The sequence below is a fragment of the Empidonax traillii genome, unplaced genomic scaffold, assembly GCF_003031625.1.
Source record: "Empidonax traillii isolate 1590-97213 ecotype Southwest subspecies unplaced genomic scaffold, ASM303162v1 scaffold225:size1387458, whole genome shotgun sequence".
Classification (NCBI taxonomy): Eukaryota; Metazoa; Chordata; class Aves; order Passeriformes; family Tyrannidae; genus Empidonax; species Empidonax traillii.
Genome location: NW_020955418.1, coordinates 167226 through 190955, shown reverse-complemented (window position 1 = coordinate 190955; position 23730 = coordinate 167226). Strand labels below are relative to the sequence as shown.

At 42.1% G+C, this 23730-nt stretch overlaps 1 protein-coding gene across 3 annotated transcripts in view; it reads left to right on the top strand.

The window, feature by feature from the left end:
* JARID2 (jumonji and AT-rich interaction domain containing 2) overlaps positions 1–23730 on the top strand; it is a 214896-nt gene that overhangs the window by 83183 nt on the left and 107983 nt on the right. Inside the window, exons 1-2 of one of the 3 annotated variants that reach the window (XM_027887945.1) lie at positions 7354–7457; positions 9715–9850. Coding sequence is in view for 1 of the 3 variants with exons in the window: in XM_027887944.1 (XP_027743745.1) it covers positions 9715–9850 (136 nt within the window). In the remaining 2 variants the exon portion in view is untranslated. Of the gene's footprint in view, positions 1–7353; positions 7458–7552; positions 7567–9714; positions 9851–23730 lie in introns of those variants that run through there. The other 2 variants (XM_027887946.1, XM_027887944.1) reach the window with 2 other exon arrangements.

Here is a 23730-nt window from a genome sequence, read left to right as displayed (position 1 = left end):
TGAAAATACATTTAGAGTAGCTTTTAGAGTTACCTCATATGTTTGGTTTAATTGGCTTATGAGCAAGAAGTACAGGTTTCGTTTACGTCTCCCAGCTTCAGTGGATGCTTCCCTCCCAGATTTAAAGAATATTCTGTCAGTTGGGAATGTAAACAAGGACAAAAAATTATGATAGAAATCTCCCTTTTTATGAAGTATATCAAGCAGAATCAACATCATGCTTTTACTGCATTATCAGCGTGTCCATCCCAGGAGCCTGTGTCAATACAACTGATTTAATTTCCCATCTGGCTCAGTAAAATTGATTCAGGCCCCAGTGTCCTGAGGTTTCCCAGCAATAGGGTTCAGCACATTTGGCTGTCATTACCCCTCCTCGAGTTTAAAGATTGAACAGATATTTTTTTCTCTAAATCTTTTCTTAATCTGATGATTGTCTGAACGAGAGACATCCCATAGACTGATGTGAAAGAGGAGGAAACCAAGTTAAACATTTCCAAGCTAGGGCAGGGGACTCCTTGCATCACCCAGACCTGCTCTGGGTCAGATTTACACAAACTTGCAGGTCCATTGCTGTCTGAGTTTCTCTGTGGGTAGAGGTTGCCATGCCCCAGCTTTGATGGTTCTACTTCCCTCTCTGCTGGCCATGGACCTCCTGCAGGGCCTTGGAGATGGAGCTACTCACGCTTGCATGAGCTACTGCAGTGCCATCCACGTGAGTCAGGTGAGCCAAAACCTCCTGGTTTTAAACTGGTGCAACCCATTTGTACTGGAAAGGTTTAAATGGGGAGTGAGTGCAGGGTCTCTGCTTGGTTAGAGAGTCATCCAGCAGGGATATGATGGTTTTCCCAGGTTCATGGCTCAGAGAGTTACTGATGGGCACAGCTATATCAAACAATGCAGCTAAACTGTATTGGCTTTGGGCTAATGTATTTATTACACTGAGAGAGCAATTTTAAGTTTTGTATTGGCAGATGCACATTTTTGTTGAGATATATATATATATATATACACACACACATATATATATATATATATATATATATATATATATATATATATATGCATACACGACTGTACTCCTAGAAAGCAGATAGATGAGCAGATCTTTTCTTATTGTAGGCTTCAGCATCCTGGTACCAAAGTCCTACCAAAGAAATGATGTAAACACTGACCTCCTGTTGTACTTGTGAGGATGGATGCTAAACACATCAGCAGTTCTCCGGCTTCTCTGAAATACTGAGACCACTGCCCAACCTTTCAGACACTGTGAAATGCAAAGAATCGGATCTCTTTAAATTCCTGTAGAAAAACTGAAGGCAAATTTATAACACACAAATTTTATCTTTCTCTCTTCCCTACTACCTTGGAACTATTTTTTTTGGCATGCAAAGGTTGTTAGTGTTTATTCAAGTTGAGGATCAGGCTAATATACAGCAGGATTGGATTAGCCATACACGTCTCTTGGTCCTGTTAGCAGACATTTAAAGTGCAGAAAATGCTTTTTTATTGGACTGTATTCGTATGGCTGCATACTGAAGCTTGAACACCTTATAAAAATATGAAGTGAATCAAAATGAAATTAATTAGGAAGCATATATTTGGATTTAATTAACTTGAGCCGCTGAATACTCTTTGTGCACACTGGGTTTTATGTGTCTATCTGAAGTGTACTTGGTGGAGAGTTTTAATTAGAACTGGAGACAGAGCAAGAATATTTGGAATGTGTAATTTATAAATGGCAGTGATTTTCAGCTAGGAGTGTAGACCTTTTTTGGAGCTTGCTACCATTTCTCACTTCTCTTTTTTCCCCTCTTCTTAATAAGCTACTTTTATGTTCAAATTAATACCAGATCCTGAAAAAGAAAAAATCCTGTTGTGGCTCTTGGGCTTCTGCAGAATGATCAGAGTTGTCAGATCTGCAGCTGCAGGAGATTTTTTTTACCTTTGTGTGTTTAATGGCTCATACTACTCTGTTCTTTGACGGTAACATTTAAATGTAAAAGTGCAGGGCTGTGGATGGCACAGGACATGTGGCTGCCTTGACTACTGTCTCAGATGTCGGACATGCCAAGACTCAAAGAACTGATTTGGCAGCTACCCAGCAGATTTTTATAAAGGCTCAGTTGGTGGCCAGAAACCCAGGCTGTCAGAGTTGTGTTATGCAATAAATTGTTTTTCAGCAGAAGTTTCTAATCCAATTTCAGCTGTAGTTTTTTAGTACTGTGTAATCAAAGATAAATATACATCATTTCAGGGGTTTCAGAGAAGTGAAGACATGCAGTGTAAGCATCCCCCTTCAGGTTGCTTTGTTTTATATTGGCAGATTTCTTTTAAGAAAGATTTAGACCTGTTCACCTACACAGGAAATGATGCTTAGATTATTTTGGTTTCTGTTTGGGAGGTATGTATTCATATACAGCATACCCTTTCAAAGGTAACTCAATGTCCATTTTAGCAGATGTTCACTTGTTTTAAAGAGAGCACCAGGTAAGGAACCTATTTATCAAGTCAGAGCATTTGCTCAGGCGTAAATTGGCTACAGGTGATGGTCAAACAGAAAATTCTACCTTGTCAGGCTGTGACCTACCCAAATCGCTGCAGTCCCTGTCCCTGTAGCAGATACACTCCTCGCCCCCTTATATTTACCTTTCACTCCTCTAAAGTAAATAATTTTGGAAAAAGTGGGTATGGTTCATCTGAATGCGGTGAGATATTTGGAGTTTACAGGATTTACATAAGGGCAAAGTGATTTTCGTTTCCTGAATACTGTCTGTGGTGCCCTCCCTTCCTTATGGTGGCTGTCATGGTTTGGTGCTGAGGTGGGCTTGCATCCCTCTAAGTGTGAGTTGCTGCTCAAAGAGACAATCCCACTTTTCTCTCTACCCCAGCAGTAGTTGCCATCTGATTACGTAGTTAGTAATGAGGGAGCTGATCTGGATGAAGACAGTAATTTGTCTTGTCTTGGGGGGGGAGATTTTGATTCTTTTCCCTGATCAGGCTGGTCAAATGGCCATATAAGGGCTGGTGCTGGCATTGGGGTTGGAGCAGGTGATCCCACGTGGTGTTAGGTGAATTAAGCTGGTTATGAAAACCGCTCACCCAGTCTGAATAATTACCTTATACTTTTACACCTCTTTCTTCCAGCACTCCGCCACCCTTTGGTCAGAGGCCAAAACTCAGACACTCTCGATGCAAAATGGTTGATTAGATTCCTGGTCTGGCCTAAGAAAGTCTGTACTGTTGGTGAGAGTTGGTTTGAGTTGGTCCTTGCTGCAAGCTGATAAATAAGGAAAATTTAGAACTGTCTTTACTCTGAATTAGTTTCGTCTTAACTTTTTTGTGTTTATCTTGACAGACCAACACGGGAAACAGTTGATGTCTTGTAAGCTTTCACTAGTTTCATATTGAGTAGTAGTTTTCTAGAGGTGCAGAACCATCAGCGAGGCCCCTGAGTTTATGTAAAAGAAACAATTAACAGATGAACTGACTATTTTTCAATATTTCATTATTAGGCCTAAGATAAATTTAGGAACCATTTTTTACGCCTCAGTTGTGGGAGCCTGTATGAAGACACCAGCAGTGTGTATTTGAAGATACTGAGTGTAACTCTTCTACCCTAATGTATTTTTGCAAGAGCAGGTTAAAGCTCACTGGGCTCAAAAGTGCCTGAGGCCTTTAGTGACCCAAAAAACAGTGTAGTTCCATGCTGCTCTTCAGAATTCATCTGAAAGGAGGAAATGCAATCCCTGGTGCAGCAGGAGGCGGTGAAAGAGTACAAACCAACGGGAGATTGCAGGCAATGAAAGCTGTGGGAGAAGTGCTAAAGCAGGGGAGAGATTTTTATTTTCCTCCAGTGTTTCTTTCCTGTGTTAACATTGGTTCTGCTACTCAGGAGCTGTAATGTAATGTGAGTTCTTTGGGGAAGTTTTCTGCAAGTATGAAGGGAAAAAGTCTCTATAATTACCAGATACGCTTAAAATGCTAAACCAGAACCATTAATAAAGGAAATTTCCCCTTTCTTCATGTTAGTTAGCACATTTTAAAAACATGACCTATTTTCCTAAACTAGACAGAACAGATTACATTTTCCAGAAGGCATGAGTCACTGTACTATTAAGTCTCCAAGCTGTATCAATCTTCATCAACTTAAGCCATTCATGAGGTTTTATTTTTTCTCACTGAATATAAGCAGTTTGTTTTAAATGAGAAACTGCTACATCCTCTCTGGATACTTAAACTTGATTAAAAGGTTAAATATTAAACAAGTGTGAACTTTATTCTGAGAGGAGAAGGGAGTAGAGGGACCTTGATAGCAAGCGAAAGACTGCAAGGATATTGCTGTGGGTATATATATGGATATAACTAGTTTGCACCATGCTCTGCTTGGATGTAAGGAGTCCAAGCAGCATGATAGCTGACAGAAGGAGCCAAAAATCTTTATTTATAGAGCTTCAGTTGAATATATTAGAGTTTCATATCAGTACCCTGGGAGTTCAGACTTTTGCTAGGAGTCTCTGCCGAGGAGAGCTTCTGCTGTCTGGTGGTGGAACAGCCCATTTGCTGCTGCAAGTCACACAGAGACGGAGTTTACACCCGATGGGCCCATAGTGGGGTTTCCCCCTGTGAGGAAGATGTGCCTTTGGGGTGGTGAGAAGGTTGATGGGACTACGTAATCCAGTAGTGACCTCTGCTAATGCAGCAGGGGAAGTACGTGTGTTGGTAACAGCAGTAACATTTTGCACTTTCTCATGAGGTTCGTGCTGTGTATACTTATACTGAAAAAGTGGGCTGTGTAAATGAATAAGCCTGCTAATTTCACCTAGCAGTGCTGACTCGCCCAAGCCTGCACAGAAGGGTCACTCTTGGCCTCAGAAGGTGTATCTGGGTTTTCCTCCAGTTTCTCTTAGGTCTGACTTCTAGAGAAAAACAGATATAACTGTTTTCCGTTGGTAATACACAGCCAAAAGGCAAAACTCTATTGAAGGTCTTGGGTCCAGTAAACAAATGTTTCCATCTTGATCCTTCAGCTGAAAAGTAATTCATATGATCTCTGAAAATGTGTTTTTCATGCAAAAGACAGATTTTTGTTATGTTTCTAACTAAACACAGTAAAAACCACCCTTTGAAACAGTTCTCCTTCAAAAATATCCTTGAGGAAAGAGTAGAAACTTGTGGTTTAGTTTTCCCATTGCTTCAAAATGACCTTCTTGCATCTGCGGGAAAGACTCTCTGGGGACTGTTGAACCATGAAAGCAAATTCATTTAGGGCATTGGGTGCCACAGTGATTTTAACCGAGTGTTGGCTGCAGCACTGGAAAAAAAAGAAAAAAGAGGGAGTTTGTGTTTTGTTGTTTTGCTTTTTGCAACCTGGCATGAAGAATGAGGTCAAGAGATGCGTGCTTGGGAAAGACCCAAAGAGAGAGCTGGAAACACTCCAGCCTCACTGAGTCATAACACACATGCTTATAAGGATCTTTGTACCTTACGAAGTCCTGACTTTTTAAATTAAACCATCACTGCTGTAAAAGTATTTACATAAAAGTAAAACAAATAGCGTGGAGTGCCTCATGGATTCTCCCTTGTCCCAGCTTTGTTTTACCCTGTGAACTATGACTCCTGTTTGCTTAAGGCAAGGCCAGGGCCAGGCTGAAGAATGTCGTATCTGTGTGATGAATGAACGGAGAAGCTTCAGTCATGTTTCTGCTGCTGCTCGAGGAGTGCAGCAGCTCCCGCGACTTCAGGCTGACATTTCACCCCCCCAGGAGGTGGTGTAAAGCTTGCCCTTCGCCTCTGCTTGCTTTGCTTTTGTTTTAATAAGGATTTGAGTATAATTTTTGAAATAGGAAGGCTGTGTGCAGCCTGCCAACGTCACCTCCAGAACTGTAAAGCTGAAAGCAAGCCACCAGCCATACAGCATGAAAGAGAGCTGTTCTCCAATATATGAGGTAGCATCCTATGTAGGAATGTACTGTGTAGGTAAATGGAGGTTATACTCCTCTTCCCTGTCCCCTTGGACTGAACTTGCCAAAATGTTGCTTGGCTGTCCTGGTAGATGTTCAGATATAAATGTACAATATGAGGTTCCCTAAAATGGCACAACAAAGAAGGTGGCATGATTATTTTTTAAAGCAGTTTAAAGGAAATGATGCAGTTGTGTTTCCTCATTCTGCCCCAGGGATTCCCAGGTTGTTTGCATCTGTTCCTTTTATACAGAGTTTATAAAATAATCTTATTGTCAGATTAGGAGGCAGAAATCATCTCAGCTGACCTGCACACTGAAGGTTATGGGCTTGTGGCGATAAACCTACAGTTCAAGATGTTATTCAGTCCTTTTTTGGGTTTGAGTCAAAAATGGACAATCCATTAGTTCCCCACAAGTCGTTTCAATGGCTAATTACTTGCACAGTTGCAGAAACTGGTTTTTAATTCTTACATTTTTCTGAATCGAGTTCCAGCTGTTGGATGTTATTATACCCCTCTCTGCCAGCCTCAAGAGCCATCTATTAACAAATCTCTACTCCCTGTGGAAGTATTTAAAGTCAGCAGTTGAGTCAATCCCTTTGAGGTTGGGTTTTGAGGGGGGGTGGGGTGGTGTTGAGAAGTTACATAGACTAAATTCCTCAAGGCTTTCACTTGACCATACTTCTCAACGGTTCTGGGCATGTGTATGTTGTTTTGCTAAAGTGAGATAACTCTTCCAGTAGTTAGCGGTGTGAGTGCAGACTGGGCACACGACGGCTCTCCCTACGCTGGGGTGATGAGGCAGAGGCGATCTGACCCATGTAATTATGGTTAAATGTGCCGGGAGCTGGAGCTGCAGCCGGTGGAGCAGCAGCTCAGCTGGGCTCTGAGTCAGCTGCTCCCTGGCTCGCGGCTGCTTTTGTGCAGTAGGCTCTGGGGAAGATGTGCTCGACCACGGCGAAACCTTTGCATTGCCCCTGTGTGTGGAGCCATGTGAATGCAGGTGTTGGCAGTGGCTGAGCCCCTTATTTTGCTGAGCTTGGATACACGTGGTGTTGGGGAACTGAGGACCTTTTTTCAAGCCACATAGAGGGTGTAGGGAAAGCCCACAGCAGAGCAGTGTAGGCAGGACAGTGGCTGCAGCCTCAACACAACTGGGCTGATGGGAGCTCTGGTGTGGAGAGACTCTCCCATGTGCCTTTCTGTTGGCTGCACTGCTGTTTCAGAGATCAGATGAAGCCAGTATGGTTCGTCTCAAGTTTTACAGCTCCAGGAACTGAGTGTGATGTGAAATGTTACTGTGTTGCTTCAGAGGTTGCTGAGAGAGGTCTTTGTTCCTGTCTTCTGGGACCCATCTCTTCGCTGGTGGCACTAATGCCCACGCAACCCCCAGGCTGGTGGGAAGGCGGGAGCATCTCCTGCAGTGGTGCTGGAGCCTCCAGCTGGCACCAGGAGGACATCTCGGCTGCCTTGTGCCTCGGAAGAGTGGGTGCCAGGCTGCACGTCATCCTTTTGCGCATCCAGCACATTGTCTGGGGAGAGGGAGATGACTTCAGACTGTTCACAGGAATACTTGGGGAGGGTGGCCTAGACCAGAGGCCTCTGGTGTTTGGTGATGAGCTCCTTCCCTCCCACAGGCGGAACTGTCGCTGGCATGTGCCAGGGCACGGGTTGTACCTGCTGCAGTGGCCGTGTGCTTGGCACGTGCCGATTTAAAGATCAATCCTGTCAGCAGGTTTCACCCTGTAACTACTGAAGCAGCAAATGCCGCCACGTGCTCCTTGCAGCGACCTGTCTTGACAAAGTGGATTTAACAGGGAATATATTTTTGTTTGTTTGCTTAAATTATTCTCCTCTGTTTTTGTCAGGATTAAGTGGGCCAGTGGGATCAGGAAATGATGGGTGTTTTTGTGCAGCTTCAAGCTCCGTGGGAACTGTGTGGTCTGGTGGAGGAAGGGGTTTGGTTGTGGCCTCAGACTGGGCAAGTGGTGCCCACAGGCTTGTGTCCATAACAAGGACAGGTGCTGAAGGTGCTTATGACTGTTTCCTAACTGAGCGTGATTCCCTTAAGGATTTATTAAGTAATTTCTGTGAAAACAGAAATGTGCGGCGTCCCCCTGTCCCCTGGTTGGTGAGAATTTAAATGGGGCCCTCTTTGAGCAAGCTTTGTTAAAATCGAGCAGGCTTCATCTCTAAAGTGTTTAATGTCGCTTCTGCTTAGGACTGAAGTTGTGTTGTCAGCAAAAGGGTAAGCCATAGTTGTTGGTATAAACCTTTGTTGACAAAATAACTGCATGGACTAGTCTTTTAAAAGTGCTTGCCTGGAGGTTTTTTTTTTTTTTTTTTTTTTTTTTTGGTTACTGTGGGTGTTGGGTTACAAAGTTTGGTTTCTTGGCCCAGAGCCGCCTGTGCTCTAAAACTCCTTGAGTATGGCTCAGCCTTCTTCAAAGTGTGGTAGCTTGTCCCTCCTGCGAGATGCACATCCTGCTGCCAAAGCGCTGGCTGCTTTCACTGCACTCATTGTGTTGCCTTTTTTTGTTTGTTTGTTTGTTCTTTAACCCCCCGCCAAGTAATTTGTCATAGAATTTTTTTTTTTTTTTTTGGGGGGGGAGGTGGGAGTTGGAAATGGTTTTGATCACTGAACTGGCTGAATGCCGATATGTCACGAGAGGAGCAAAGAAAAAGCTATCACTGGTCACCCTAAACTGTGCTTTACTTTGGCACATGGGATGGTCTAAGCTCTCCTGCCTCCTGGTGGGGGTCGCTGATGGGGCTTTAGGGATTTCCACTGTAATGTGACGATATGCTGCTGTACACTTACACTTACTACTTAAGGTCTGCCTAGAAATGTTAATCTTTTGTGTGGCAGTGATGTAGCCCTTGAGGAGTTCAAGGGCAAGAATGCTCAAAGAGTGATTTCCAAAGACCCTGAGACAATTATAGGGCTTATGAAAATATGATGACTTACCTATCTCACGTCTTTATATCAGTTCACTGACTTAATTTATTTGAATGTGAAAGACTTTAGGGAGTTGCTTTTCCAGGGAATTAATCTTTTAACTAAAGTGAATTCTAAATATGACACACACCAGTATTCCTTTTGACAACATAACATTTGTCTCCTAAAAATAAAGTAGAAAACATCTGCCCTGTGAGTCGAATTCCACTTGGCTTTACGATGATAAAATTCAGAGTAACTTCACTGTTATCAATGTACAACTGCATTGTAACACTGCAAAAAATGCAAATCATGAAACCAGAGGGAAAAATAATCTGAGCCAAGAGGTACAAACCAAGGCCAAAATGGCAAACAAGAGAAGTTGGTTCACAAAACTTGCCTCTTAAATTTCTGCAACATTCATTTTAGTGTTTTTTTTTTCCCCTCTCCTCGTAATTATCTGGGAAAGCACTTCCTGGCTGTGATAAATTTCTCTGTGAGGGATTCATTATAAGGATTTTAACAATTAAGTTTCGCCTCCTGTCTAACACCTGGTACATGGCTAGTGCTGTTGGTAGGATAAAGGATTAGAGGGACTAATGCTCTGATTTGATGATAATGGTTATGTTTCTATTCTCTGTTAGACCTGATCAGGTTGCATTTTCTAACACAGTATTTTTCTTAAGTTTCTCCCTCCTTTTTTTTTTTTTTTCTTTTTCAATTATGAATAAGTTGTGTAGCCCTAGCCTTTGGGGCTTTGTTTTTGTTTCAGAAACATGCAACTAATGTCTCCTTTCTGTTTCTACCTTCTTTAGGATGACAGCGATGGGATTCCCTGGTCAGAGGAGAGGGTGGTGCGGAAGGTCCTTTATTTATCTCTGAAGGAGTTCAAGAACGCACAGAAGCGGCAGCACGGCGATGGCATTAGCGGGAGCCTCAAGGCAGTGAACGGTGAGATGCCTCTGTGGTACTGCTGGGAAGACCCAGTCCTTTTTCCATGGGGTTCTTCTGTAGCAGGGAAGGAGAGCAGTGTACCATCTGGCATGCACTGTGCCCTTTTTGATCTGCACAGAAGAACTTGTTCCTGAATTGCTTGAAATGCCCGGTTTGAACAATCCGTATGTTTTGGTTCCTGGCTAATTGATTGAGACAGGGGTCGAGGTGGAGGGTGGGTGCCAGGTGGGAGGACAGTAGAAAAGGAGGCCCCTTATGGTCAGTCTGCTCCCTGGTGTGTCAAGTACGTCCCCAGAGAAGGTAACCATTTAAAGGTGATTGGCTCCAGCTACCTGGGGGAAGTACTCTTGGGCAGAATTGATGTACTCTCACTTAGCTGCAAGAAACTGGCTTACTAGCATCTGTCTCTGGAGTCACCTGAGTCCACTGGTGAAGTAGCATATGATCTACATCAAGATTTAAAGGGCTGAAACGACACAAATGCTTTGATGTTGGATTCCCCTGGTTTAGCAGTTCACAGTGCAATTGTTTAAAGGTATTAAAAGGAGATGCAGACAAGCTTAGGTGACAGGAGCTTGAAAGGAGTTTAATTTTAGTTCCTTAATGCTTTAGCCAGTTATTGTCTGTTGCTTCCCTTTCCCTTACAGCTTGCTTAAAAAAAACGGTGGTGTCCTGAGAGGTGAATATAAAGTGTGTCTCTTTCAGATTCACTTAGACTCTTACTTGAAAAGGCTTTGTCATGCTGGCTTGAGCCTTGAAAGTGATGACTAGCAGGATTCAGATTTCTGGGCAAGCTTACAGATTTCTCTTCACTCACAAGAGCTTATTTGTTTCTTTATGGAGGTTTATGGCAGTTCCTTTTAGGCATGTGCATAACTATACATGTGCTAATGCATTAAAGCAGCAGCTGGGTGCTTACTTGGTAGGTTATTCATATTTATATGTAGCTTGTGTCGTTGATATGGTGAGTCAGATTTCACTGTGTTTTCACTGAGCGTTTCTGCCGACAAGGCAAAAACCTAGGGGAATGGCTGGATGAGTACAGGCAGCATGATAAAGTTACTGTATTCCATAAGCAATTGCCAACTCCTTAATGTGATTAAAGAAGACCTCAGACTTCCGAGTTCAGTAATAATATCAGATACTGATCTGATGGGAAGGGGCATCTAGTTTTAAGAGCAATCCATTAATAAGCTTGGAGGTGTACACAAAACAGCACTGGCTTTTTTCCCTCCAACACCTCTGCATCATTGATCTTCTGTCAAATACAATTTCTCTTGGAAAGTTTCTTATTCCATTGTGAGGGTTTTGTTTAGTCAAAGGAAAAAAGTCTAAAGGCGTGAAGCACAGTAATTGTGTGTTGGGAGGCTTTGATGATGTGCCAGGTTACAGGATGGCTGAGGTTTTTACGGTGTCTAGTTTCTCCAAAGGCAGCTTAGATAAAAACTGAGTTGGCTGGGAACGCTGTGTCAATGCAGGTACCAGATGTGGAGAATGCCATTGGCTTCCTCTGGCCGCAGCTCAGCTCACACCTTCAGAGCTTTTCTCCTTCACAGAAGTAGATGTTCAGTTATTTGGGGCTTGGGTTTTTTTGACTGAGCCAGAATGATAGTCCATGTTGCTCTTTCTGTTTTCTAAATGATTATTAAAATGTCCTGTCTCAGCACTGCTCTATGTCAATATCACTGTCCAAAAGCCTTTTTTTTTTTGCCATTCATATTTGAAATAATGTTTCGTTATGCAGAGAAGAAAGATTTGCAAAAGGGAGGAGGGTTGATACTGTGCTGTGACATCAGGAAAAATCAGTTTAAACATGTAATTTGCTCATTACATTAAAAAAAAAAAAGTAGTCATTTATTTTCAAACCGCTTGTCTCTATGGACTGAGAAAAAAGCAGGTCATCCTAAGAAATTACTGAGCTGTTTTGAATTCAGGGAAATGGGATATTTTAGGGATGAGTCTTAGACTCATGATTTCATACTTTTGCAAATAAAAAATGTTTTCTTGTATGTGTCCATCATTCCAACATTCAGGCCACCACCATTGTTTTTTGGTCCCATGTCCTTCTGATAGCTGAAGGGACCACAAATAGCTAGGTAGCAGGATTTTATCTTGGTGCCACCATCTGTAATGCAGAGAGAGTTTATTTGTTATGGTTTTATAAACTGTCATCCCTTAAATTTATTTATTTATAGATTGCAACCTGCAGTTTGTTTTAGTAGAAAGTACTTATTTGTAGCAATAGAGGAAGGTAAAAGATGCACCAGTGCCTTGCGAGAAGGTGAAGGTGTCTCTAAGAAGCTTGCAGGGGTTTGAAGTGGTTGAAGTTTCATAGACACGCTGCAAAGGTTGCTTTGCCAATGTTTGTGAAGCTACAGCTAAATTTGTATGAAAACGATTGTCTGTGGTATTTCTTCTGGTGAGTACAGTAGTATCATTAACGATTTGGTAGCTGGAATAATGGTGCCTCTTTGATTGATAGCATGAAAAGCAAATTAATTTTAAATGTGAGAGATGAACCTATTAACAGGAGTCTTTTCAGTACTAAAGTTTCTGCAGGCTCTGAGATGTGCTGGTCATGGCACAGAGACAATTAACTTCGATGCCTCTCCGAATAATAAAAATAAAATTAAAAATAAATAAAAATTCAAATTAGTTTTGGTGATTATATGTGTTATAATACCTTGTCTGTCGCTGCCTCACTGTTAAAGATACTTGTTATCCTGACAAAAATCCTGCCATTTTCAGGTTTTGTCTGAAACCTGTCTTACTTAAATGGTTGCAATTAAAGAGAAAGGCAAGTGGGTATGTTATGGTTGTTCTGTCAGTGGTTATATTGCATGGGTGTTTGTGTTCACTCTGGATATTTGCAGAGTGTAGAATGACACCCTTCAGTATGCCTTTGTTTCCTACGTTCCTCTCCGGTATGTGGGAATATAAAATCTGAAGGAGGTGCTTCTGCTTGTTGTCAAAAAACCTTCTGCAGCCCTAAATGGGATACTGTAACTCTGATTATGGAAACAAGGTCATGTGCTGGAAAAACCCAGAGGGATCCCTTTAGTGATTTTGATTACTGCTGCCTGTCATTTGCATTAGGATTTGCAGAATAGGGATTGGTGTTTGGAATAGTGATACCAATTTTCAGAGATCCTCGTCTAAAAGGAAAACTAATTCTCTTGGGAAATTGTTTTCTTCTTGTCTAGCTTAGAATGTGAGATAAGGCTATAAAAAAGGCAGTGAAAGATGTAATTATTGCTTGCATTCTGTTGATGAGAGTATATCCAGTACCCTCAAAAGAGTATATCATAAAGCAAACCTTTATGGCCTCAGATTTTAAATTCTGTTTTTTCAAAACTTGTGATAAAGAGGAAATTCGTTAAATGGAAATACGTTTCTTAATGGAAAAAGTGACTAAGTTGGCTTATTTGTTGGAGGTGGTTGGGTAATCTACAGAGATGACAAACCAGACGTTAGAATTATTCAAGCAGATAGTGTGTTGTCACCAGCTCTACTTTGTCCTAGAAAGGTGTCATGGCAGTTTCCAAACATGTCAGCCTGGTTAAGCTCATGGCAGGCTTTCTGGCTGAGAAAAATCAATTGTGCCTGAGGGAATGCTCTGGTTCAAGGCAGAAGTTGGAAGTCTTGTTCATTAAGTAAATAAAGAGCTGAGTAAAAACATGTAATTTTGCTATCCCGAGAGATTTCACCTTCCATTTAGGCTTATTGAAGTCATTATGTATATTGTTTAAACAGAGAAGGAATGGTGTTAGCATGGAGGTGGTGGTTGGACCATGCATGACTGTGGTGCCCTTTCCCCCCTTCACAGAATTGTTTTCACTGGAAAAGGTCTCCAAGATTACTGAGTCCACCTTACGATCCAGCACCACCTTGTCACTTAGACCATGGCACTGAGTGCCATGTCCAGTTGTTCCTTGAACACCTTCTGGCATGGTGACTCCGCCACCTTGTGCTGGTCTGCTTCTGCCCTCAGCCATTCCCACACAAAAGCTTAAGTGACTTTTGTTGGAGAGTTGCTTTTTCCACGAATGAAATATCTCTGCACCGAGAGGCAGGAGCCTCTGAGAGCTCCTGGTGGGACTGTGGTGCCAGACACAGTGGCAGCAGCCTCCTCTGATGCCTGGATCTTCCCTTGGCTTCCACACTGGCTGTTCAGGCCAGCTGGGGCAGGCAGCAGTGCTATCTGAAAATAGCTCTTTTTGTCACCGATGCACAGATTTTCAGGTGTTTTCTGCTCACTGCGTGGGGTTTTCTGTCGATGCTCCCCAGTGGGCTAGATTGAAATGAAGGTGCCCAGTGATAGGGTGGCATGGAGCTCGCTTCATCTGACCTAAACTTTTCCCTGGCCATGTAGATGGTACTCCAGGCATGGCATGAAAATAGCAACAGATGTGGTAGAAATGCCTAGACACTGCTAAGCTGGGTGCTTCAGCTCAAGGCATATGTGTTATCTGCCAAAAGGCAGGGAGTGGCAGCAGCTGCCAGCAGGGCAACCACATCTTCTCTGGCCTTAAACCATATCTCTTCCCTTTCCACTCAGGCAGATGAAAGCACAGCAGCCCTCGGGGAAGTGGTGTTGTTTCAGCTGTGCCTCTCTGTGCCCAGAGCGATGCGTGTCTCCTTCCTTCCTGGTGCAGACACGTAGGCTGGACCACTACTCGTTCTTTATTTTGAACAAGAAAGCAGCCCCCTTCATTCACTGTGGTGGTTCAGATATACTGATAACTTCATCTCTCTTATTTCTGAAGGCTGCAATTAAATACTGCAAGAAGGTTTTGTGCTAACATTTGTCTAGGGAGCTTTTCACTCCATCAGTGATGTTAGATTGCGTTTGTTGACAGTGGGTAATGTCTGTCTGTCTCCTAAGCTTTGGTAGAAGATTGCAAGTGTGCCAAGGACCCTTGTCTGTAAGTGGATTTTAAAAATGCATTTACAGAAACAGAAATAGCTCTTTAAACTTTGCAATATTTTCCCTTTACGTTCAGAGTAAACAGCCTTTTTGGCTAGTTTTAAGCTGTGATTAAATATAGATGTTTTCAACTAAAAGGTTCAGAAAGTACGCATTTGAGCAGATTTGTCATGGCACTCAACATCACTTTCACTTTGGTGCTTGCTGTCAAGTGAATTTAAAGATTAACAAATAAATAACAGGATGTTGGGGTTGGGCTCCATTGAAAATTTCCAAATCTCTTTTCCTTTCTTTGTTTGCTAGAATAGAATTAATTTTTGAGCCTGCCAGGGACTTGCTTGTTCGCTGACTGGCACAGGTTCTTTTCTGCATTTTCCATTATCACCATTTATAAAAAAATTTGCAGGCCAAATTACACCCTCACTGATGTTACCCAATTTGATTATGTCCAAATTGTGCTCCTGTCTTAATATAATTTCAGTGTTTGGCAAGACTGCCAGAAAATTTTCTCTCACAGGATACCCATATTCTTTTTTATCTCAAATGTAAGAAAGACGGATGTTTTTTTAACCTGTGAAATAGAGGAATTATATAATTAATTTTCTTAAAACTTACTTCATGACAATCTGAAAAGAGTTTCTGTTGCCCTTGAGTGCATTTCTAGTCAAACTAATTCTAAAAATAATCTTGCCTCCTGCTTCCCTGCATATTGCTAATTGTAGGTAATGGAAAATGAAAACGGCAATGAAGAGACTGCAGAGGCTCTGCACAATCTGTAGCAGACTGAGTTATTGTGAGTCTAAAATAAATAAGATGAGGAAAGGTGGGAAAGATTTCAGCAGCAGCCTTTCACCTCATGTCTCGTGCTGGCTCTGCCATTTGTCTGCCCGTGCAGTGCAGCCAGTCCAGGGTACTAACGTGGCAGAAAACTAGCCCAGAAAGAAAATTTTTGGAAAAAAAAAAAAAAAAGGAAATAATTTTCTTCTAGTTTAATGTAATACTCAGGTTCATGAAGAGGTCAAATGAGCACCGTGTGCTCGTTTTGTGGAAATGGGGGACCGGAGTACCTTGACTGAAAGCTGAAAGAGGAGGAGACCAGACTCATCCCTTTTGATAGTAGCAAGCTGCTTGGTTTGGCACAGTCAGTTTGTCTAACCACAGCCTTAGGATTGGCACAGTCATCTCGTCTAACCACAGCCTCAGATGCTAGAAGGGACAGCAGTTGCCAGGAATAGGAGCAAAAAAAAAAAGATGCAGCTTAAAAGTTCATTGAAAAGTGCTTCACAACTGAAGGTTGTAGACTTAAATTTCTCTTAAAAAAACCCAAAAATCAACCCATTGCCAGCTGGTCAAGGGAGGTGATTGTCCCACTGTACTCTGCGCTGCTGCACCCTCACCTCGAGCCCTGGGTGCAGTTTTGGGCTCCACAATACAAGAAACACATAAATCTGTTGGACAGAATCCAAAGGAGGGCTACGAAGATGGTGAAGGGCCTTGAGGGGAAGCCGTATGAGGAGCGACTGAGATCACTGGACTTGTTCTGCCTGGAGAAAGAGGAGACTGAGGGGAGACCTCATTGTAGTCTTAAAACATCCTCAGGGGAAGCAGAGGGGCATGTACAGCCAAAGGAATGGTGGTGGTTTTACCTCAAAAGATTGCCAGCTCTGTCAAAAATTGTACCTTTTGTCAATTTTAGTTTGCTTATTTTAGAAATGAGAGTAAGACATACCAGTAAGTCAGTCATTAAAATAGCATACTCTATTTTATTAAGAAAACAAGAATGTAATGGGAAATAAAATGAGTATCACAAGTAAATGAAGAGAGAAACTTCAGTCATACACGCAGACTGTGTAATAGTTTACTGTAGTCAGTCCTAGGGAACTGTATTTTCTGAAACTCTCTCTACTTGGTTTTGAATAAGGCTTTTGCTAAGTATTTTTACAACTTTGAGCTCTTAGTGCAAGACTACATTTGTGGAGTACTTTCAGAATATTAGAATATGTTTTCAGTCTTCAAGAGGCTGCCTCCTGTCTTAGAACCTCCACAGCAATTTTTCCTTGGCGTGGGGACATTTTAGAAACAAATTGCTGTGTGAAAGAGTTTGAGAACTATTTGGTGCAGCAGGGTGTTTCTAAGGCCATTAGGCTGTGTTTAATTGGGGCAGGTGTCATGTGTGCTGTAAGCCTTATTGTGTCAACCCTGGCAGGAAAGTGGTTTTAAAAGAAAAAAGCAGAGATTCTGAAACTGCTGATGGGCATAGTGGCAACTTCAGCAAGTTGCCTGACACAGCTGCCAATGTACTGTGCTCTTCACCTCAAATACCCTACATCATCTGTGTTTTTAGGCTTTGACTCGTTAAGAATATGGGTTGCCACATGAAATGGATTAGGGGATCCTCGTAGTGATGTGGAAGAAACCGAAAATGGCAGGAGATTGGTATAACATTATTTTAGGTGTCATCGACCCACATTTGAATGCAGAATTTCCGATGTGAAAAGCAAGCAAATGGGTCACCTTTTTGAGCAATGAAAACTCTAGGAATTAGTCACATTTATTTCATGGCTTGTAACAGCCTGGGAGATTGGTCTGTGCTCTGAACTCATGCCTCCACATTTCAGTTTGGTTTCATTGGGATCTTTCTGATTTAAAATCTCCAGGGAACCATTCTGAAAAAACTTCACTCTTTAAGTTACTGATGATGATGATAGTTCATCACATAGCAGATACTTTCGAGAGCTTGTGGGTGTACGTTTTCTAAAAAATAAATATAGCTTAGCACGTATACTGTTAAGTCATAGCAGATTGCTCTATATAGTAATGTGTGCATGCATTTTAAAATCTTTTTTATTTGTGTGTCTGACCAGCACAGATTTATTACATGCAGTTAATGTGATGTTGTGTTCAGAATTAGTTGAATACATGTTTTCAGTAACCTGCCTTTGTTTTCCTTTCTTTCTCAATTTAAATTAATTTAATGCTGTTAAGGGGCAAGGTCCAGTCTAAGGTATAGATACAGAAACCTTATGCTTAGGGCTACAAGGGATGACAGCGACAAGCTTAACTCACAGGTCTTGTTTCTGGTACATCTGAAGGAGTTTCCCTCTCTGAGAGCTAAAGATTGCTGAATTTCCACCCTTATCCATCCTGTTTTCTCCCCTTATGACACTGTTAGTGAGCATTGAAATTGCATTCAGGACTGTGTGATGTTTCAGATCTGTCCACTAAGAGGCTAACTCGTTCCAGATAAGCCTTCAACAGACAACATTCATTTTTTACTTTGCTCAGAATTTCCTGTGCTTTGTTCTGCATCTGTTTGTGAAAGACTGCGTTATCTTTGAAAGCCTTCATCTTGTTTTCTTTATTCAAGCTATATGCTAAAATGAAAAAAAAAAAGGGAAGAGCTGGAAGGAGCCCAGCTGGAGCAATCTGCCAAAGATCCCACAGAGGGATAGAGCTGGCAGACTCCTGAAACCTCATCAGCTGACCTCTGGTACAGCTTGGGAAGCCAGGAGATAAGCCACTTTTCCTGCAAAAGGTTTGGCAGCCTCAGCCAGCCCTTCCGAGTAATGCCCAAAGACCACACCACCATTTAATTGCATTTTTTCTCCTCCTCTCATCCCTCACTTAGCTTCAGTAGTGGTTGACCTTAAAAAATATTTCAGTTCAGCCTCTTCCTAGTCTGTGTGTGTGTGTGTGTGTGAACAGACACGTTAGAGGTAAATCACACCTTTGACATGCTCTGTTTCAGCCAGGTGGTCTCAAAAGCAGGTTCTTCATGAAGTACCTCCCTCAGACAGTGGTTGTCATCTCTGATGCTGTGAAAGGTGAAAGGATTTTGTGGCCAACCATTTTTAAAGATGCTCTGGAGAGTTTTCATGTTACGCCTGCTGTTTATGTGGAGAGATTGAAAAGAGCTTAAAAGTGGTGAAAATGGCACAGAGGGAGTACAGTTTCTCTCTTTCTTCACAACATGGGAATTTTCTTTCTGTTCTGGGTGGAAATGCTGTCACAGTGTTAGCAAGGGGGTGCTACAGCAATGATAGAAGCATGCCCTCTCATCTAAAACATTGAGAAAAGGTATCTGGGCTGTACTGGCACAATACAGATGTGGGTGTGTTGGATGGAGAGTGGGGAAGAAGAATTTCAACCCCTTCTGTTTTTTCCCGACCCCCTGCAGCCTTGCTGCAATGTTGAGATCTTGTTTCAGAGCCTCAGGCTCCCTCTCACTCCCTGGCTCCATATGCCAGAAGGAAGTGATAAAGGTTGCACAGAGCCACAAAGCTGAGGCATCGTAGAGGAGTGGGCTGGGGTCGGGGAGGGGCATCTTCCTGTTACAGTCTGCATGCAGGGCTTCTTTTGCCTTTGCTTCTCTTGGTTCCTGTGGTGCATCTGTATAGAAACACGCTGTTTCTGTGCCAAGGAGAAGAGTGTCAACTATTCTCTTTAATGTGACAATATACTGGACCGGGCAGTAAGCAAATAACTGTGTTTTGCCGAGGTAATCTGGTGCTTTCTAGAGTAGTTGTTCTGCCTCTTTACATCTCAGGGGGTCAGCAGCAATTACCTTTAGGTGGAAGTCATGAATAAGGGATAGAAGTTACCAGAATGTGGCTTGAATTCCAAATCTTCTTGAAACATAGTTTTTGCTGCTTCTCCCCCTCCCCAAAATCAATTGAAGATGGCCTTTTGTGCAACAATGAGGTCTGTGGTTAGGGAGCAGTTGTCAAGTTTTATTTAGATGGAAACCTGTCCCAGAAGCTTTCCCTCATCTCATTGTCCTGCAGGGATGAACTTCAAATGCCAGTTTACATTTGCCTGGAACTGACCTTCTCTAATTGAAATGAACAAGGCTGTCTTAGATAAGTAGATAAACACAGCCCATTTGCAATTGTAGATTTAAATGCAGTCATTCATAGATTACCTTTGCACAGTATGGCTCCATCCTTGAATATTTAAAGTCTCATTAACAACAGACCAGAATTGAAGAGTAAATGTTCTTGTGAAAAAGAGGTTTTAGAGCTGCAAGCTGATGTTGATCTCTCCTAGGCTGCAGGAAGAGTGGTACAAAGTCCCCTTTATGCCAGCATGGAAGGCGCTCCAATAAAACTGGCATGCAAAGTCATGAAGGTTGATTAACATCCACAGCGTAACACAGGGTTATATACAAGTACTCTGCTCATAAAGTAGAATAAATGGGCCATTAGTTAAGGCATTGCTTAGCACAGAAAACCATCTTTCTTTCTGTTGTGGATTCAGGCTTCTGCCATTAACAGCCTGGAAATCAGAATTCTTAGAAATAACTGACTGATTGGAAAAATGAGTTTAAAAATGCTTTCTGTGAACTTGAATACTGGGGTTTATGGGGAGGATAGTTTTGCAGTCTTTCAATTTTGCTGGCATAGTTGGATATCAAGATGGTGCTCAATTACCATCTGGCTGGATCAAAATTGTAACTGCTAGGTAATTTAAAGACTCTCAAATAATTTTGGGCTCAGTGGGAATAGTCTCATGAAAACTAAATCTGCAGGGAAACTTAGAAAGGGACAGACTCTTGTGAGAAAGAGAGTCTGCTCTGCAGTTTGTGCCTACCTACTTCCAGGAGAGATTCTGCCAGTTCATACAAAGGACTCAGAAATTTTAACAAGGTTTTAGGAAAATAGGTTTCAGCTTTTGTTTCGTGACTGCTGTCCCTCCTGGCACGTGTTGACCAGAGAGTAGACTGAAAGAGATGATGTTTTTCATGCCATCTCTGTTTCCCTTTACTCAGATTGAAACCAATGGGGGAAAAAAAAAAAAAAAAAGTACTAGTTTGGTGTCCTCTTGTCACCAGAAGACTTCAGTTCCCTCAAGTGCTAAGCACGATAGGAAGGACCTCATTAAACTTTTGTTTGATGTGTTGGTTTGCTTTAAAATTGAATGCTGTCCTGCAGCTGGAAGGAAGGAGTTCTCAGCCCCAAGGTTTGGGAGCAGGTGGTAGTGGCAATTCAGAAGGGTTTGGGGAATTCTTCCAGTATGAAGTGGGGAGAGGTGCCCTCTATAGGGGGCAGATTTTGTCCTGACATGGCCTTTCAAAAGCAGAAGAGTATTTACACAGGTCCTGCTCTAACCCAGGTGGGGACATGCCAAATGAAAATACGACTTCAGAGGAATTAATTTGCTAACGTGTAAGAAACTTCCACTTATTTCAAAACCATGCCCCGTTCCCCCTGCCCCCCAAACCCTGAAGCTTACAACTCAACTGACTATAGGTACTGTTTTGAGGAAAAAATGGGGTAAGGCCCTTCTGATTGAGACCTCAGAACAGAGCTTGTGGCTTGGTCAATGACCAATGAGCTCACACATCCAAGAACTTAAATAGGCTGTCTTAGTATTTAATCAGAAACTACAGTGAAAAGCAAAGGGAAAGCTGCTGGAATCTCTCGGATTGCAAGAGCTTCCCACAATGCACATTTTCCCCTCAAAATTCACTCAAGTATGATCTGCGTTTAAGACTACGCAGGCTACAGTTTTACTTTAGTTACTAACCAGCGACGTGCAGCAGATGTTGCTGAACGCATTTTATGCCATCTCTAGAAACAGAGCATTGCAAACCTGCATCGGTCACTGAAACACTGATGGGTGGCTTCCTTAGGAATTGCAGAGAAGCTGTTCCTGGTCCAAATCTAGCAGCGTCTGCTGCCGGGTCCTGTCATGGGGGGGGATATTCCTATGTGTAGTGCTTGCTCTCTGTGAAATGTAGGTCAGGATTGTTAGCTTATGGTTGCTCACAGGGCAAATAATTCTCAGATAATTCCAGTACTAACAATCCTGAGCAATTAGGAGTATTCCCTCTCTTTCTGTTTGCCTAAGCTCTTCATCCATTGTTGGCGTCCTTTTTCCTCCCTTTTAATCGGAAGGAGGAAAATGTGTTTTCCTGTTTCTCTGTGTACTTTTCCTCTCCAGCTACTTGTGGGTTTTTAATTCTTTGTCCTCTTATTTTATGTGCTCCCTTTGAAGCGGGAGAGTCTGTTCCTGTGCCATGCCATGCCGTGAGGACAACTCCAGGCTGCTTGCTGCAGGTCTGAGTGTTACAGCCGTAGAGATCATAGATTTCTTTTTTCCCTTTCCCCCCCGCCCCAACTCCTGGGCCATCCAGCCTAATGTGAGAACAGATTGGCCTTAGTATTTGGAGAAAAGATCTATAATAAGCACTGGGGACATGCTGGTAAAAAGCATCAGCATGGTATACCAGCTCTGTTGGAGTACTGACTGTACATTAATTCTCTAACTTATAATTAGCTATATTAAATTCCAATTTTCTGAAAGGAACCATTATCAAATAACACTCTGTTTGAAATCTCAAAGAAACATAAGGAATGAAAGCTTAGTCCTCTTATGCTTTCATCTTTCAGAAGCAATCCCTATCTCAACATCTTGACCTACATTTTCTTTTTACCCTCTCCAAGAAACATTGTGTGGATTTAATGTCTCAGAAGGGAGGTAAGGGTTTTTTTTAGTGCATGTGTATGTGTTGACATATAAAGTTTGGGGAAAACAATGAGGCCTTCATGTCCGCAACGACTTTTTTTTTTTGTTTTAAACACTTGAAAGTGTTTTTCATAATATCTTTGAGGCTGATTTTAGGTTCAGAAAGTAATTAAATGTAAAAAGTCCAACCTGTTCTTTATAAGTGGCCCACTTTTATCAATCTAGGTTCTGCCAAAACCTTTCCTCATTTTACACGGCAGTAGGAAAAAAAACTTGGGCTTTGATTCCTTCTTACGCTGCTCACGACTTGCACCTAGTTGTGCTTTTTTTTAATGATTAAATGGGATAGTTTGTTGTTGTGGGTTTGTTTTTTTTTTGGGGGGGGGAGGTTTGTTGGTATGCTTAAAATTATGGTTTTGTTCACATTCGTTCTCGCCCTTACCATGTATCTGTTTGGTGTTGCTAATAAATAGTTGCACATGGGTGCTGAACTTTACCTTGGGTGGCCTGAACATGTGAAGTCTGTCAGTGCTGCTTTCCCTTGGTCCATCCTCTCCTATTAGGAGGTATCTCCAATACTTACAGTGTGCTTGATGCCATCCTCTCTGCTTCATCCCACCACATGGGATGTCCTGGCTTCTCCCGCTGGAAACTACAGCCTCGCCCTGTGTGGGAACAGGTAGAATTGTTCTACCATTTGTTCAGTGTGGAGTTTTTTGGGGGACTGGTGTGTGTGTGTGTGTGTGAGCACTCTGAACACATTAAATGCTAAATGTATGCTAAACATTAATACTATTTAAATAGTCTTTGTAGCTTGAGAAACAGTGTAGGGAGGGAGTGTTCTAACTCCAGGAAGCCTTTCTTGTCTGAACTGTTTCGGTTTAATATGTCTCTTTAGCTTTTTATAGGGTACTGTGAATGTACAGAGGGATTCCAGTTGTCCTTTCCCCCCCCACCACCTCTGGTACTGTCACATCATATTGAAATAGAGTTCTATTATTGATGGTCAAAACACTGCATACTTTTGGCCCTAAATCGGGAGGGGTGTGTGTGTGGGTGTTGACTGTAGTAATACAGTTGTGAACTTCAGCATACACACAGCCTCTTGGGTATATTTTGAAAGCTCACTTACCTCTTTATCATATTTCTGTGCTGTTCCATTGCATATACCTCCAACCCCCCTGCTCCCATTTCTTTGATGCTGTACTTGAAACAAGAAATATGCTAATGGGTGTTTGCCTTCGATTACATGAATGCATGAACGGAAAATTCTGTGTAACGACTTCTTGTTTTAGGGGGGGGGAACCCAGTATTCTTTAAAAATTGCAGGATAATGCTTTATCTCCTTTGCTTCTTCAGAAAGATAAAATCATTAAATGCACATCAGTGTACAGTCTTGATTGTGTGTTTGTGGATGCTTGTTCCAAGGTTTCTATTAAGTCAGGAAGCAGCTAATGTTGTTTCACTTCCTCTTCTAATGACC